General features: G+C 45.3%; 1 protein-coding gene across 3 annotated transcripts in view; it reads left to right on the plus strand.

Annotated features, from left to right (window-relative positions):
- Window positions 1-18,307, plus strand: part of iqsec1b (IQ motif and Sec7 domain ArfGEF 1b) — a 99,500-nt gene that overhangs the window by 74,348 nt on the left and 6,845 nt on the right. For 2 of the 3 annotated variants that reach the window (XM_071911622.2, XM_071911620.2), the window contains exons 2-12: window positions 6,476-6,755; window positions 9,343-10,604; window positions 11,394-11,555; window positions 12,734-12,856; window positions 14,332-14,498; window positions 15,010-15,149; window positions 15,946-15,975; window positions 16,282-16,407; window positions 16,511-16,610; window positions 16,740-16,901; window positions 17,151-17,327. In XM_071911622.2, coding sequence (XP_071767723.1) covers window positions 9,349-10,604; window positions 11,394-11,555; window positions 12,734-12,856; window positions 14,332-14,498; window positions 15,010-15,149; window positions 15,946-15,975; window positions 16,282-16,407; window positions 16,511-16,610; window positions 16,740-16,901; window positions 17,151-17,327 — 2,443 coding nt within the window. In that variant the 5' untranslated portion in view covers window positions 6,476-6,755; window positions 9,343-9,348. Of the gene's footprint in view, window positions 1-433; window positions 525-6,475; window positions 6,756-9,342; window positions 10,605-11,393; window positions 11,556-12,733; window positions 12,857-14,331; window positions 14,499-15,009; window positions 15,150-15,945; window positions 15,976-16,281; window positions 16,408-16,510; window positions 16,611-16,739; window positions 16,902-17,150; window positions 17,328-18,307 lie in introns of those variants that run through there. The other variant, XM_071911623.2, reaches the window with a different exon arrangement.

Genomic DNA, 18,307 nt, shown 5'->3' on the forward strand with positions numbered 1-18,307 from the left:
CCGCGGGGAACAGCAGCTGAAGTGGTATATACAGGGGTTTCCCCAGGCTTGATCCTTGCCACTCAGATCCTCTCGCTATTAATAACACAGCCGTTCTGATGCTATCTCCCACAGAGCGCGCCCTCTCCCCTTTTCCCACTTGTTCCTCGTTGCCCCTGCCCCGCTTTAGGCCCTCCTCATCTGCGGGGCATCGGCGCTCCCGCTGCCACACGACCCAGTTTCCCCCCGGAGGAATTCCCTCCCTCTTCCTGAGCTTCCCGCCGTGGCGAACGCCCCTCCTCGCGAGGCTCCGAGGGAAGGCCAGAGCTGGAGAGGTGTCCGAGGAGAGGAGAGCAAAGCAAAGCATTTCACTGTTCATTTGAACGCGGCGCGGATAGGCTGGGGAAGCTCCGTTTAGCCCAGGGGATGGAGTGACCGAGAGCAGGGTGATGGGTCTGGTTTAGGGGCTCAGAGGGCAACATGTGGTGTCTACACTGTGCCTCTGACAGGAGTCAGTCCTTACTTGAGCTGGAGTCGGACAGCTGGTAAGCACAACCTTTGTCTGAGTGTGTATACCTGTATGTGTATGTGTGTATATGTGGATACACACCTAATAGTTGCCTCATGCTTTACACATGGGATTAGTCTATGCTTTGGGTCTGAATTTGCCTCTTGATGTGGGTTGTACATTTCACTAATGGCCGGTCCTTTATTTAGGGACTGCTGCCAGACTCAACAAAGATCAATTGAGAAAGGACTTATTATCCAACTAAATTGCTGCTGCCCTTTTATTGGATGAATTGCCTTTAATACATTGGGGGCTGAGCCAGGCCAATGCTGCTGATCAAATTCAAAAGGAGCACGCTTTGTGTAAATAATGTGTGCTTTATTTGGGATGCCACTGAGTTTCCTGCTCCATCGATGAGCCAGTAGTTGATTTTCCCAGTGCGTGCCAAGCATGTCAATGCAGCTCAGTCACATTTTACTGCTCTTTCTCCAATGCCTGCGTATTTAATCAACTTAAGTTTGAAAGACTCATTCACTCGTGAAAAATGTTCACTGTGAATAGGCTACATACTGTAGCAAAACTAAGAAAACCGAGGAAAAATAGAGGCGAGTTGTGTGTGTATGAGTGTGTGTGTGTGTGTGTGTGTGTGTGTGCGGATCAGTTTGTTATCTCGCTGACGCATGGCAGCTCAGTGTAATTAATTCATCATCGTGGAGTGACACAGTGAGAAGAGGCTCCTCTTGAGGAAGCCACTCAGCATCACAGGGAGGGAGTCTCCAGAGGAGGCGCTGACACCAGAGCTGTCCTCGCGTCACCTCCACCGCCTCACCTTCCACCAGAAACACATTATTAAAATTCCATCAGGCAGCAATTTATGCGCCGTCATGGGATGCGACGGCACCTTCTGCGCTTTTATGTATAAATTGTTCTCTTTCAAAGGAATAGATAGCTATGATCTGCTAAGAGGCCGGGTGAGGTGCGCACATTTTCTGTGGCTTTCATCACCATAAGGAGCTGCTGATACCAGTTTTAAGACTTTGGGTTGTTAAGCTGCACTAGGCAATTTCGTACGTTGGCAGGCCCAGATGGCAGCGAGAGGTGACTGTTTGAAATTTAAGAACTTCAAAACCCAGAAATCCTGTAAGGTGATGTCAGTAAAGTGCACACAGCACACTCCTGTTTACCAACGCAGCCGGTCTGTGATGCTTTATACCAAAGGACACCGAAGGGACGAGAGAGGCAAAAAAGTGAGCTCACTGGTGTTTGGGAGTCACTTTTCTTTTTTTTTGTCACTTCCGGTGGGCAGACAAGATTTCCTGCCAGCGACCGTACCGACGCTAGAAATTAACTTGGGGCAAATGGGGCGAATCTACAGGGTCTCCATTAGTGGAGGTGGGAGGCGCTTCACTGTTGCAGCCTCACTTCGTCATGTAAGCTGATACGTAACACGGGTGTATTTCTACATAAATACCGTACCTAATGCGGCTTTAACTGGCTTTTTCTTCATGTGCATGAGTGTGCAGACCACCCTCGGTTTGCCATCACAGATAACATTTTGCTTCACTACCTCACATTATGCCTATGCCTTTCAAGTGCGGCGACATGAGACGCTATCTCTTCACCCGTTGAAATCACATACTGGCAACAGCTGGTTACTACAACTGTGTCTCTCTTTGAAACAAAAGATGCACAAAAATATATCCATCTCAACAAGTCTAGTAGAGTATATAGTACTGAGCCTTAAAATTGTATTTTTCCTCAAACAAGTGAAAAAAATCTGTCATGATTTCATTTGTTTCCAATGCAAAACTTGTCATTTTCTTCATACTATTGGAGTGATTGTCTTTGCTCTGCCTTGTTTCATGATTACTTGTTTCTGGAAGATTCCTGCAACAAGTGAAATTGCATTGGAAACAAGTGGAATTATCTCACCCCGTTGGCAGAATTTTTCCACTCGTTTTAAGAAAAATAAGACTTGGATATGAGAGTAAATGACTTGCGAAGATGGACATTTGCGGCAGTGTGGCAGACACTGCATCGAACTTGAACAGCCCCCAGGAAACTACATCCATTTTGCTTGATAGGAGTCATTCATGCAGTGCAAGTACTTCATTTCAGAGTTCCCGGTAAGCCATTGTGGTTTGCTATCTGCCACTGATCTGTGTCTTTACACGGGAAAACGTCAATGGAGGCAGTGTGCGTGTGAAGGACAGGACTCCCTAAACACTTCCTTTCCTTTTTAGATCCTTCTAAACTGAAGTCTGAACAGCTGCTGCTCCGTTCTTCGCTGTGTCGAGAGGAGAGTGACAAAAAAAGAAGGAGACCGACACCTGTTCTCCGCTAATATGCAGATGACATTTCACTTAACATTACATTAGAGGAGGGCAACCCCGTCCCTTCACATAGGTATCTAGCCCTGCCATCCCTCTATCCATCTGAGGATGAAAGACCCAGCGACTCCCAGCTGGCCCGGAAGGAGGTTCCCGCTGCCTTGACATATTCTAATAACCACGGACTCCGACCATCTTATTCCTCCTCCTCTGCCCTTTTTATCCATTTTGTCTCTGCTTTTAAATGGGATTCATTTTTTTTTTTCTCTTTTTCTTTTTTTTTTTTTTAGAAGGTTATTAATTTTAATGAGGCTGGATGAATGCTTGGCACAGGCTGTATAAGTCTCCCAGTTAGGCGACGGGTCTGACCAAAGTCATCTCTCTCTCTCTCTATCGCTCCCTCGCTCTCCCTCCAGTCTGAGGGAATTGGATCAGTAACGCTTTCACTGCTGGGGTGACTCAACCTCTGTGCCGCGGGGAAGAAGACTGGGCTCATGCATATTGAGATATAAAGTGCCTTGTCTGTTATACAATGACTGCATGTCCTCAGCTGCCTTTCCCTGTTTAGGTGAAGCTGCCCTGTCTTTATCGGGGAGTTGTAACGTTTTAGAAACACATTGTGTAGCTCCTTTTTTGTGTTACTAAGAAGGGAGCGTCTTGGTTCAGTAACCCCGATGCCTCAGCACCGGCGAACACATGGGGAAATGAACAATAGCTAGTGGAAAGCATGCGTGAAGTGCCACCGTGCTTCCACTTTAAACACCTAGAGGCATCTGCCTGCTCCGGTGGAGAGCCGGATACCGCATTTCAAGCACGCTAAGCCTCTCTTCCATCTAAACAAATGAATATTTCCAATTAGACATCCTTCGCCGGCGCAGCCGCATTGCAGCCCACCCTTCAGTCTAATTAAAGCACTCTCTCTTTCTGATTAGATTTGTTTCACTTTAGAATTCAAAGTGCTGTGGAGAATGCACGGGGAGGAGGATGAAGGTGCAGGGAAGGTTGTCAGGATGAGCACGCATCCCCATCTATTTGTGGAGTGTCCTGCTCGGAGAGAGAGGCCATTTTGTCTAATGTGAGATGCGATTGCATGCCAGACGACCCCCACCTGCCTCAGTGTGACTTGGCAGAAAGGACAGGTGAGGGAACGGGCTGCATTGGACAGTTAGCTATCATACAGTCTGGATTATACTATCAAGGTCTTCTTCGTTCTCCCCAAAATTGGAAACACGGCTTCCTTTGCATTGATATTTTCCAGTGCTCACTGGAAAGCTCCTGTGCATGACAATGGTTTAGCCTGAAAGTAAGCCGGTTCCAACGCCACACACTGCTGGTCTGTTCGAACGGGATTATAACAGGCGCTTTATCCACGCCGTTCATTACTGTTCATTTCACCTTGCATGCATTTAGTGGCTTTGAGCCTGAGCAGAAGCTGTTGGTGGACATAAAATCTCTTTCCCATTAAACGTTTTATTTCAGCCTTTATTATCTAACCTTGACACATTCTCACACAGGGAGACGGGTATTTGACAAGGCTGCGCAGCGATAGATGTTTCAGGATGGATGTCCTTATTCTGTGCGTTCTCACGTCATCCATCAATTGGGCAGATTTCGGATCGAGCCTGTGTACCGGCTGATAGAAATGTACTAGCTGTCTGCAGAGGGGTATGACAAATCTAAACAAAATGAAGTGGTATTGGCCATTATTTTGCCAAAACATTACTTTATGGTAGAAAAGCTCACCTTTTAACCACAGACTCGCTGTCACCCCACTACTGGCTTTGTTTGTGTTTTGATAAATTGAAGACATTTTTTGCTCTCAGATTGATTGAGTGTGCTGTTGATACAAGGTCAGACGGTGGACTGGCGACAGTATGCGAGCACATGTATTGTGGGGCTGTAAAAGTTAGATATACATTGCTAACGTTTGCAAACAACGTGAAATAGACCTGTGTTTTGAATTATGATGGTTTATGAAAGTTGCAATATGCTCATTTCTAAGTCAAACTCATCAAAAGTGGAAGTAAAAATTATATAGCCAAATAAATTCTGGGTTGGATCTTTAACAGCCCTCTTTGAGCATTTTTGTTTGTCCCTGGGACACCCTGTAATATTAACTTATGGGTTTTCCTCTACTTTATGATGATGGCACTGTAAGCTATAGCTGTGCACAAGTTATGAAGGAACTACTGTGTGCCTCACTCACACTCTATAAATCACCACCCAGACAATGTTTGGTATCCTTTACAACTACTTGTAGATGTTGATACAGTTTAGTCCTTTCCTCACATTGGTACACAGCCTCTATGTCACTCTGGTCTTTTAACAGAATGTTTTCATGGAAGTTGGGTCTCTTGTCTATTTAGACTCGTTTATAAGTGAAAAGCATATAAAATCTACTTCTTGACCACAAACTAACCTTGATAATGGAGGACAGTGATTCTGACCCACCTGATTGGTCAAGTGTCTTGTTTATTAATAATAATAATAATAAACTTTATTTGTATAGCACCTTTCATACAAGAAATGCAGCTCAAAGTGCTTTACAACAAAGAAATTACATGCACCAAGAGCTTCACATAAAACTTGATAATGATAGTGAGAATAAGATAAAGAGGAGAATAGAATACATAAAATGCATGCATGTTTAGTGTCCTTTTGGCTCTGAGCTGTTACTTAAGCAATCTGATCAGTTCCATGCAGGATTCACATCTGTCACTGGGAGGTTACTGACTTGGACTGTCAAGTCAAGTCAAGTCAATTTTACTGTGTGCCTAAAATGTCTGTTTAATATGGACAGGTTCATATGCTTTTTAGTATTGGACATATTCGGATGCCTTCCTTATCCTCACCTCAAAAATTCTTCTCTGCTGAGCTAGGTGCTAATGCATTTAATTAAAATGCCCATATTTAATATCAATTCTAATCTTCTTGTACTGCCGTCAAGTTCAGACTCGGTATGAAGAAATAGGCTTAGCTTCTCACAGTCAGGGCTTCTGCCTCTAGAGCTGGACAGCTCCTTATTTCACAAATCCAGAAAGCAATCAGATCAGGTTCCTGCCTTTTCTTCCAGTGAAAAGGCTTTGATTTCTCAAAGTAAGTAGTTATTGAGCTGTCTCCAAGCACCAAAGCACAGTGCACTTTAACCCTCTCCACTAATCACAATAGCCAAAGAGGCGTGGAGGAAGTGAACAGACCTGTGGTTGACATTTAGCTAGTCCGGTGTGGCATGGCCAGTTGCTCAACACCACTGTTTGTGCCTGTTTGGATAGGTAGGGGTCGTTTTTGATCTTAATATTCAAGGCACAGCCTCATGTGCTGTAATCTCTTGACGTGTTTTTCACTGAAGGATTTAGATCCTGATAGTGTAGCAGTGATTTCATTGTTTGGTGTGCCTTTTGTTGGTTGTTTGCTATTCATAATTCAGTTCTTTCATAGACCGTTTTAATTTCTTCCATTCAAGATATACTACTACAATCTTATAGCTGCTTGAGGTATTTGTTATGCATTCAGAAAGAGACTCAGACCTGTCAATGGTATCAAAGTTCACTTCCATGTGCCACGTGCTTCATTCTGAGCTCTACTGTGTGTGCCTTCAGTAAAATGGCAGAGCAGACTAACCCAGATCCTATGTTGTGTGTGTCCTTGTGTGTTGCAGTGTGGAAGGTGATGCTCCAGGCAGCGAGGTGGGCCCCTCTGTGGACACCACTGGTGGATACAGCTGCGGTCCAGTGACCCGCAGCGCCGGGCTCGGCCCCGACCACCTGGACAGCCAGCTCTACGGACACATCGTGCTGCCCGGCCAGCAGCGGCCCCGCCGGCCCAAACTCCAGCACTCCCAGTCCATCCTCCGCAAGCAGGCCGAGGAGGAGGCCATCAAGCGCTCCCGCTCGCTGTCCGAGAGCTATGAGCTCTCCTCCGACCTCCAGGACAAGCAGGTGAGGGGGAGGAGGACAACAAAAAAATAGGGCTTCCAGGTCACGTACACACCCTCTGGCAGCCATATTGGAGGTCCTCAGCTCTTGGGCAACAGGCTGTGAACAGCTGGTTGTGTTTCCAAGTGTATGACTTCATCATCTCAACGGAATTGAATACACACGGTTAATTTCTGTGCTGTTTTTGCTGGGGAACTGATCATTTTGTCATTGATAAATCCACTCCATTTTGTGTTTAGATAACGTCAGCTTGTTAGCTACCAAATTGTAGCATCTGTTTAACTAACTAGCGCTGTCTCGGGCTAGTTAGCACTCACCAGTGGAAGCAAAAACTCAAACCGAGGTATCGGAATACAAAAAGAGCATGTTTATTCTAAATCTGACCAACAAAATGCCATGTGTTCAGGTGAAATGTTTTCAGGCTACCCCATCATCAGTGCAATAGATCCATTAAAAGATAAGTTCAGCAATTTTGGACCTATATATAATTTGTCTCTTACATACCTGTAGTAATTGGACCCACAGAGAATATTGACTCCAGAGTTAGCTGTTAACAGTAAGCTAACAATGAGTCCAAGTCTATCTACACATATACATACACCATATAATAATATATATCTGGTATATTTTTGTATGAGATATATATATATATATTATATATAGTACTGTGCAAAAGTCTTAGACCCCCAAGAGTTTTTATATAAATTGTGTCTTAGATGTTTATTCATTTTTTTTCTGCATTAGTGTGTCAGTAGACTGCTCATCATAGTAAATTTTTTGATATTTAGAAACTTTTAATTTAATTATTTTTGAAAGCATCTTTGCTTTACTTTTTTCTTTTACATGTGCTTAAGACTTTTGCACAGTACTCTCTCTATATATATATATATATATATATATACACACACAGTATATATGTATGTATATATGTATACATACATATATACATGCATGTACACATACATTTATATAGTGTATACTATATATTCTGCAAAGCCTCTATAGGAGCCGTGTAGCAACAGATAATGCAATAACTGTCGGATAATGTAATAACTTGTCAAAACGTAATAAAATGCCCTTCTAAATGAGTCAAAAATGTAATAACCCTATTGTGATAAATTGCAGGATCATTTAATAACGTCTTCAGACTTCCATTGTAATAATTAAAAAATGTTACATCCCTTATGATAATAATTGCCGGTCAATGTAATAATGTTTTACATGGCCAGGAAAACATTTACAATATGAGGTTTTATCACATTACGTTATCCGGCAGTTATTACATTATCCGTCACTACAAGCTGGCATCAGGTTGGCTGCCCCGGGCTAGAGCTCCTTAAAGATGGCAGACAAATGTTAGTCATAAAGTGCAGCCTAGTTTGGCCTTCTGGTTATATAAGACGTGTCTGTGTAGAAGCTAGACCGGCTCTCCTGTCGAGCTGTCACAGTGCTACCTGCTGGGAGTGAGATTCACTGCTGAGGTTCATATTCCTCCTGGCAAGCTTCAGTCCACTCGCCTCCCTGGCCCTCCCATGGCGCTGGAAAACGTGATTAGTGTTGTAATAACACCGTGAGTATGGAGGTGGATAACTAGTTCAGTGTGTGAAGCCACAGGGCTCAGAGAGGGAGTAAATGCAATACAGCATTGGACACTTTTCTGATTTTATGTATGTCACTTTTATTGTAATGATCTATTTCTCAGCCATTTCAATTTAGATAATTGTACATTTCAGTAATATACTAATTTTGATTCCGCTCATGTATGGTCATTTTCATCCTTATTTTAATGAAGGATACTTAATGGTGCAGTGTCCTACATTAATCGCTCAATATTTTTAATATTTCAATATATAATTTGTGGTCTCTTTTCTTGTGAACTTATGTTTTTAGATATTTCACTCAGAGCAAAGATTCATCATTATTGGGTTCTCATCAATGACTTTATTCACCATTATCCATCTTCTTTGGGGGTCTATTTGAGTATAATGAACCTTAATCCCAATTACTTTTAAATGGCATCATTACTCTGCTCCTCTTGAGTTTTTCAAGCCATGACAAAAATAGATGAGTCCACTGCTCCACTCCTCATTCCACCTAACCTAATCCTTAGTCACTGAATGTGTTTCCTAGGTAATTGCCTTTCTTTTTTTAGCCAGGTGAAAATAGCCAGCCGTTTTTTCTAGACCAAGAGTTAACTAATAATTCTGTTAATTTTGTGCCATCCTCTGTGCCCTCACCTTGAATTTCATACCTTGAACCATTGTCATGTTCCCTCTGCCCTCCATTAACTATAATCCTCTGAACCTTTGAACTGTTTTGGAGAAAAACAGCCTTTGTCTCTCCGGTTAAAAGAACATCCATCTTAGTTTGCTGTAAACAATTACATTTTCTCTCCCTCAACCCCCTCGTGTACAGTTGTGTATCATTCCGCATTTCACGGAGTATCACCAGTTGTCCCATTACAGGGAACATTTGCAAGGATTGGATTGCCATGTGAGCACAGCTAAGGGACTATTTGCATTTACACAAACTGCTCCCAGTGTTTCTAAGAGGCATTTAGGTCATCAACTTTTTTTTTCTCTTCCTGCAGGTGGAGATGCTAGAGCGTAAATATGGTGGGCGTTTCATAACCCGGCATGCAGCCCGCACCATCCAGACAGCCTTCCGCCAGTACCAGATGAACAAGAACTTTGAGCGTCTTAGGAGTTCTATGTCTGAGAACCGTATGTCCAGACGGATCGTCCTATCCAATATGAGAATGCAGTTTTCCTTTGAAGGACCTGAAAAAGTCCACAGCTCCTACTTCGAGGGAAAGCAGGTGTCGCTAACAGACGACGGCACCAAAATCGGCGCGCTGGTGCAGTCGGAGTGCGGCGGGGACATGGGCGTACCGGCCAAGTCCCCCGCAGCGCAGACCGACTTCACAGACGCTATCACGGAACTAGAAGATGCCTTCTCCAGGCAGGTCAAGTCTCTGGCCGAGTCCATAGATGACGCTCTGAACTGTCGCAGCCTGCACGGCGAAGACAGCCAGCCAGAGCCAGCTAGAGGCCACCCGGATATGGAGAGGGAGGTCAGCTACCAGGTCAAACCCTCCCACAGCACCTCAGAACACCGCAAACTGGACGAGATGACGGCCTCTTACAGCGATGTCACCCTTTACATCGATGAGGAGGAGCTGTCGCCTCCCCTGCCCCTGACTCAGTCTGTAGACCGGCCCTCCAGCACAGAATCGGACTTACGTCTGCGCTCCCTCAACTCCTCCCAGGACTACTGGTCCCTGGCTCACAAGGACGACAAGGGGGACACGGACACCAGTTGCCGCAGCACGCCGTCTCTGGAGTGCCAGGAGCAGCGTCTGCGGGTAGACCACCTACCCTTGCTGACCATCGAGCCCCCCAGCGACAGCTCGGTGGAGCTGAGCGACCGCTCCGACCGCAGCTCTTTGAAGAGGCAGAACGCCTACGACCGGAGCATCAGCAACCAGCAGGGCAGCCCCAAACACGTCAGCCACGGCTTGCCGCCCCGAGGGCCTTCCAGGGAAGAGGAAGCCACCCGCCATCGGCCGCGACAACTGGAGGCCCACCTGGCCATCAACGGCACCGCGAACCGGCAGAGCAAGTCGGAGTCGGACTTCTCCGACGGGGACAACGACAGCATCAACAGCACGTCCAACTCCAACGACACCATCAACTGCAGCTCCGAGTCGTCATCCAGAGACAGCCTGCGAGAGCAGACGCTCAGCAAGCAGACGTACCACAAAGAGACCCGCAACAGCTGGGACTCACCCGCGTTCAGCAACGATATCATCCGCAAGAGGCACTACCGCATCGGCCTGAACCTCTTCAACAAGTACGTACACTTCAGTGCCACGAGATCCATTCACACACTCTCCGTCCAGACCCAGACAGAATCTGATACATTACCTGGCTCTTTTGAAGTACGCTAAAGATAAACCACGATCAGCTTCCGCAATCACTAGTGCGTAAAAGACTTGAAAAGATGGAGGACATAATTGTTGTTTCTCTCCATTACACACAACACACTCCATTAGAATACATAGACACAATCACAGTTTAATGATTAAAAGGTTCTAAATAAGATCCTTTATCAGCACATTAATTACAATTCAGAGATTTTTTTTTGCTTAATAACCCAAACTGAAAAACTTAAGTAGGATAAATATGCTGTGATGGCGATTGAAACATGAGCATCTGCTTGTTCTATTTAAGGTGCAAACAAGCCTGCAAATCTATTCTGCTCCACTTTGTTTTGCCTTCAACTGAGGATTCAACTGAGCCTGTGTGATTCTGTTTAATCATAGATGATTGTGGATTTGGTTTCTTTCAGAGCCGACCATTAAGTTCTTTTTAATCATTTGTGATCAACACCGTAGAGAAAAACAGCTCCCTCGCCCCCGCTCTCGGCCTTCATCCCGTTCCACCATCTCCCTCACTCTGTCCCTCCCTCCCTCCCTCCCTAAATCCTGTCCCTCATTTGACACACATTTGGCCAGGGGCACAAGTGCAGTGAGATAATCACAGATTTGGATTGCCTCCTCTCTCCCTCCCCTCTCTCTCTCTCTCTCTCTCTCTCTGTCTCTCTCCCTCTCTCTCTCCCTGCCCTCTACCGTGTCTCCAGGAAACCAGAAAAAGGCATCCAGTATCTGATCGAGCGAAGCTTCGTTCCAGACACTCCGGTGGGTGTGGCCCACTTCCTGCTCCAGAGGAAGGGCTTGAGTAGGCAGATGATCGGCGAGTTCCTGGGTAACAGGCAGAAACAGTTCAACAGAGATGTCCTCGAGTGAGTTTTTCCATCGCTTCATTTCTGCTCATTTGTATGCGCAGAGGCATCGTGTTATTGCAACCCTAAAAATGCCGAGCCTCTGTCAAACAGGCTTTCGATTTAACTTGCCATCTGTGCCAGTACACAGTAGTTTATTTACATTTGCCTCTCAAGACAATGCAAATCAGAGACACTTCTTCCACGCATAAGTGTGTTACAGTGAAATATTCATGACCATTTTGTTCCAGTTAGGGTTGCCAGTTTGCGATCCACTCTCGTTCAAATAGACTTTTCCAGTTTCTGAGTACTACATAATGACTCAAATGCCATCGAGGAATTACACACAAATAGAATTCATTGAGGGAATCTATATGTGACTGTCCATGGAAGTGATTCAGACAGTCCATGTGTCATTCAAACACATGGGCTGTATTTATAGATTCTTCAATCCTTTTTATAGAGAAGGGAAGTCAAAAGGACATATAGTGGTCCTTTACATCGTTAAAATAGCGCCTCTAGTTTCTGCTTGGCACTTGACAGACTCGTCTGAAACAGTGAGTCAACGCTTCCGCTTTAAGCAGCCTCGCACCAGCAGAGCCCATTGAGATGCAGTGGAGGATAAGGCCAGGAGCGGTCCGTGAGTGTCAGTTTGACAGGGATATCTAAAGGGCTCCTCGAGAAAACGTCTATAAATCCTGACATGCGAGATCTCATCTGCTCTGGAGAGCGGAGTCACTATCCACACATTAAAGTAATTTCCGCTCAACTGAAACCCGCGTCCGTCTGTTGATTTCTAATGAGACATGCAGCCTTTTTAACGATTAAGTTATTCCTGTTAGTTGGAATCACTCATTGATGTGCGTGTGTGTGTGTGTGTGTGTGCACAGGTGTAAACAGTGGATATCCAAACTCTACACACCCTTTCAAATATCTATCTTTTTATTGCCTCAAGGCCTGAAATGATAACCTATTAAATAAGGCTTTTTCATTTTCATTTGGATGCAGTAACCAGCAATAGAACATTTTGAAAGGGTAGGGAGACTTTTGATATCCCACTGTATGTATTAGTGTGTTTGCTTTGGCATATTTATTGATATGTGTATGCGTGCCTGTACATGCATGTGAGAGCACGAACTGCAGTTGCTGTTGTTGCTGTTTTCCCACTGACCGCTGACGGACGGTGTGTTTTTCACCAGCTGTGTGGTGGATGAAATGGACTTCTCAGCTATGGAGCTGGATGAGGCGCTCAGGAAATTCCAGGCCCACATCAGAGTCCAGGGAGAAGCGCAGAAGGTGGAGCGGCTGATAGAGGCCTACAGGTGAGAGACACACTACACGACTGTGAAAAAGACGAGGCATCACACACTTGACTTGGCGTTCGCGGATTTCTTTCGTTGCATGTCGTAGAGATACACATACTTGATGATGAGGTAAAGATGGGGATCACACACTACACGAGTAGTAACCCCATCCAACCCATCCAACTCTCATTGGCTGTTGCCGGTCTCCGTTCAGATTTGAGTGGTTGAGCAGCCCATGATCGAGGAGAATGTCAAGACTTGTCCAGAATAAAAAAAAAAAATGTTTGAAATAATCATGATGTCCTGATTGGAGTGGGAGCGGGGAGGGAAAGTGTCCTCAATCCTCAACCCTCACGCTACAAAATCATCTATGCTGACTGTCTCAAACTAGTGCACTGGTCTTGAAAATCAGTCATGATGGCAATAATCAGCCCAAAAGTCATGTAGTTTGTACCCAGCCTAAAGGAATAAACTGACTTTTTTGCAAATAGGCTCTTAGATCAACTTCGATCAACTTACGATTATACGACAGGATGCTCAGTGGCGGGCTCACCTCTGTCTAGTATTTATTTAGTCCACACATTTTAATGCACAATGCACCATCTATGATTAGTGGATAGTACAAGCTAGCTTTGCATCACCTCAGAAGCACCATAACTCACTAAATACTGAAAACAGAAGTGAAACTCCTTCTAATTTTCCATGCTGCACCAGTAAGTTGATCACAGACCTCATGTATTCCTTTAACTCTATCAGACATGCGAGTGTAAGTTCCACAGGGAAAAACCATTTCACACCCAGACACTGATTTTGTTCAGCAGGATCACAGCAGAAAGAAATCTTCAGAAAATGAGTTTCAAAAGTAGAGCAAACCCCTTCAGGGCCTCGGACGGACGCTGTTTGTCCCTCATTTATTTTCTCTCCTGCGATCCTACAGTAGAAAGGTGCTCTCATGCCCACAGAGAATTTTGCTTCGATCAGCACTCAGCAAGGACGTCTCGGCCTCAGTAAACACCGCAGTGACTGTTGCATCGGGGAGATAACAATAACTGATCATCTGACACTAGCCTACAGCCCAGCCCAGATATAATCATGGACTCGCTATATGGTGACTCAGAAAGCCATTAAATGGCCGGTGTGATGGCCTCAGGCTGTATTGGCGGTCCTCACTGCTATGCTCATTGTTCCCTCGGCCTTGGGGATGAGAGGCATCATCTTAATGACCACAGCGCAGATAGTGGAGAGCACAATATCAATATCAATATTGATACTCCTGCCCATGAGTGGAACTAATCACTCATAGGAAAGGTTATTGATTTGTTTCGCTTTGAAGGAAAGTCTTCATCCTGGTGCTTTGTTCGTGGTTTAATGACCTACCATCTGTCTCTCAGGCTCACTCAGACCTGAAGTTAGGCCCGTGTTCCAGGAGGCCCATATTTTTTTTTGCTACCTTCAAGTTAATTTTCCTCTCTGTCCAATGTTCCTCTCCCCAGCCAGCGCTACTGTATTTGCAACCCCGGCGTGGTGCGGCAGTTCCGGAACCCCGACACCATCTTCATCCTGGCCTTCGCCATCATCCTCCTCAACACCGACATGTACAGCCCCAACGTCAAGCCTGAGAGGAAGATGAAGCTGGAGGACTTTGTCAAGAACCTTCGAGGTAATTGGTACTCCCTCGCTGCCTCGCGAACTCAAGCCGCTGTCACAAGACCAATATTCTCCGCTGAGTTGTTAGTGTGCAGCTCCAAGCATAAACACGGGTCCTTATCTCAAATTGAGTTTTGTGCATGCATTTTGCCTTGATTAATGGCCATGTCAATAAGGTATTTATGCTTTGTAAGCCATGGCTAAGCAAGCATTGCAGTGAAGGCAAAGTACTGTTTAAGTTGCCCTCAACAGATTTTGAGGGTATTAGCTGGGGCTTCGTGGCATGGCTAACTCATTTCTCTGCCTATTGGAGTGTCAGTAATTAAAGTACAGCATTGAGTGGAGGAGGAAAATTTGTCCTCGGAGACTTCTGAAGGACATTTCTGTCTGCGCTGTGAGATATATTTGCAGTGAAGCAGCATGTCAGTGGATTCATGGGTTCATCAACTCTCATAAATTTGTGCATTAATCATTAATCTCTCCCGCTCCCTCTCTCTCTCTCTGTCTCTCGAACACTTCCTCAGGAGTGGATGATGGGGAGGACATCCCCAGGGAGATGCTGATAGGGATATACGAGCGGATTCGGAAGCGAGAGCTCAAGACCAACGAGGACCATGTGTCCCAGGTTCAGAAAGTGGAAAAACTCATTGTGGGGAAAAAGCCGGTAAGTTTGAATTTGACCTTGACTGCGACCACTTCTACCTTCGCCTCCACTCAGGAGCCAAATCTACCAGGAGGGCAAATTACCCAATGTGCGTCTGAGCTGTCAGACGGAGCCACTGGTTTATTCATGGCCAACATTGTCCAAATACGTAAAAAAAAAATCAACAAGCGTCCTTTGCCAGAACAGACCTTCCTTACCGTGTGACACATCCAATTCCTCACGGCCAGAGACCTTCATGCTGAATGACTTTAATGTGTCTATAGTCCTAACAGCCGGGCGAAAAAAAAAGCGCTGGCTGACACTCTCCGTAATAATAAATAGGATTATCTGGTCCAGACTCGATCAGCCAGGCACCCAGAGAGAAGTAGATGCTCTCGAAGGTGTTTACTTGAGACCCCACCCCCCATCCCCACCCCTCTGTCCCGCGATTCCCCTTCTCATCGCACTAACTCCCCTTTGGTGACACAAGAGTCAGCAAAAGCCCGGGGGACCTTGACAGTTTCATCCTCAGCAAGGTTAACACAAAGTGGAAACACAACACACACACACACACACACACAGAGTGACAGAAAGAAGAAGGGGTTATAATCTCTGCGAAGGACACATAAATGTTTGTTCTGTGGCCCATAAACCTTGTTTTCTTTTCTTTTTTTCATTCACACCTTATTTATTGTTCAGCACTACATGGAACATCTATTTTCCTTCATGTATCATTAATTGAAAAGTTGCACTATTTCCCCCCATGTGTTCACGGATAATCCCTCTAATATCTCTGTATGTATCCCTCACTCCACAGATCGGCTCTTTGCACCACGGTCTGGGCTGTGTAAGTATTAGTCTTTCTGTCAGTTGGAGTTCCATTAAAATTCAGTGCGCTTAACTGTATGTCATGAGGACTTGAAAATGTTTAAGTGCTCTTTGGATATCCCATTGACTACGTCTCGGTGGTATTTGAGAAATACCCGGAGACTTTCTGGAACAGATTCAGACGTTGAGGATTGTGTAAAGTTATATTTTTGGCAGATTGTACTTTGAAAGCCCCCTGTGAGCCGCCTGGGAGGCAGCAGGAGTCCCAGTCAGAAATGCTGCTGTTTTATTTAGAGTGTATGTCAAGGGTGTTTTGTGCATGCAGGTACTATCCCTACCCCACCGGAGACTGGTATGTTACTGCAGGCTTTTTGAAGTGCCCGACCCCAACAAACCACAGAAGCTGGGACTGCACCAAAGGGAGATCTTCCTCTTTAATGACCTGCTAGTGGTACGGCAACCACGCTTCTTCCAGCACACTGAGATTATGGACTTAAACATGCTACTGGAAGAGACTAAAATACAGTATGTCCTATGTTTTTATTTCCCCATAGGTTACGAAGATTTTCCAGAAGAAGAAGAACTCTGTTACGTACAGCTTCCGGCAGTCTTTCTCACTGTACGGCATGCAAGTGCTGCTCTTTGAAAATCAGTGTAAGTCCCTTGGAGATGTTTGGCGTGGGCTAGTCCATCTTAATCGTGGCAATCATACTACCTTACCTTACTTGACATATCTATTGTGTGCAATAGGTTAAGTACAGTGTTGATATTATCACTCCTCAGATTATCCAAATGGAGTCCGTCTAACGTCAGCCATCCCCGGAGCTGACATCAAAGTCCTCATCAATTTCAATGCACCCAACCCCCAGGACCGCAAAAAGTTCACGGATGATCTGCGAGAATCTATCGCTGAAGTCCAGGAGATGGAGAAATACCGGATAGAGTGTGAGCACAATTTTTCCTTTTTATATTCTTCTCTGGAGGTCTTAGTATTAGCTAAGAGTAGCGACTCCATCCTTTAAACAGACTGTATATTCTCACGTCACTTCCAATGATGTAATAGTTCACCGAAATGCCCAATGTTACAAAAGCGTACACGAGAACTCATTGACTCGTTCACCTTGATGCGTATGTGTATTGTGTGCGTGGACGTGTGGATCAATGTCACCTTTTGTGTGTGTGTCCTCTGCACAGCTGAGCTAGAGAAGCAGAAGGGGGTGGTGAGGCCCAGCATGTCCCAGAGTTCTGGGCTAAAGAAGGAGGCGGGCAACGGCAACCTGAACCGCGCCAGCCTGGACGACAGCTACGCCATCGGAGAGGGCTTGAAGAGGAGCGCCCTCAGCAGCTCCCTGCGCGACCTCTCAGACGCAGGTGAGATCAGAGGTTGCCGTGGTAACCTAGCATCCCGTGTCTCCAAATAGGATGTCTTAGACTTAGGTCTCATCCTCCCTGCTAGACAAAGTAGATTGTATTACCCGAGCTGGATGCTGGCATGATACTATTCACTCCTCTTGGACCGGGTGTTAATCCATGTACTTGTGCACTGAGAATAAGCTTGAGTTCCTGTTGCACAGTTGTGTTTTGGGTTGTAGCCACTGCAGGTAACCTGCCAATTCGGAGTCTGCCCCTTGGTTAACACATCCTCTGTGCTAAAGGAGCCATTAAGCCACTGAAAGAAGGGTGACTCAGAGTAGGCAGCAGGAGAAAGAGATGGATGTGTTTACTAATGGGCCTAGGTGTAATTTACTGGAGGCTATCAACTAATAATCCCGCGTCACTGGCGTGGGAGGAGGCAGCACTATGTAGGTCACTGTGATCGATTTGAGCGTCTTAGTGGTAAGAGGAATTAATGTTGTATTGTTGATTCAGGCAGGGCCTCTAGAGTCGCCTGCACACTGCCCAGCTGCTCTGCACAAACACATTCAGTGACCTAAACACTGGGTTCAGACTAGTAAGGCAACATAGGAGGGTGAATCGAGCCCTATTTTTTGAATGAGAGACACTTGATGACACATTCTTGTGACAGTCATAATAGTAACTGCTGTTATTATGCCGAAAATCTCATTAACTAGGTAGAAAACATTTATTTGTTCTGATTATTTGCTACCACTTCATAATCCAATACGACTTTGAGCAGCAAGAACAGAGATATTGCTCTGCTTTCCCCCTCCCATATTATTATTAAACAGCATTGCAGACATTAGTCGACTATCTCTGTGAATACGTCCACCCATTGCCATTACTCTCATCAACAGCAGGGCCTCATGGTCATTCCCGGGCGTTTCCGTTTCGTCTGTGTCGTGGTATGCTTTCGGCTTGGCAGCGTTTATGCCTGTATGAGCGTTTCCAGC

Source organism: Centroberyx gerrardi, chromosome 5 (genome assembly GCF_048128805.1).
Source record: "Centroberyx gerrardi isolate f3 chromosome 5, fCenGer3.hap1.cur.20231027, whole genome shotgun sequence".
Lineage (NCBI taxonomy): Eukaryota > Metazoa > Chordata > Actinopteri > Beryciformes > Berycidae > Centroberyx > Centroberyx gerrardi.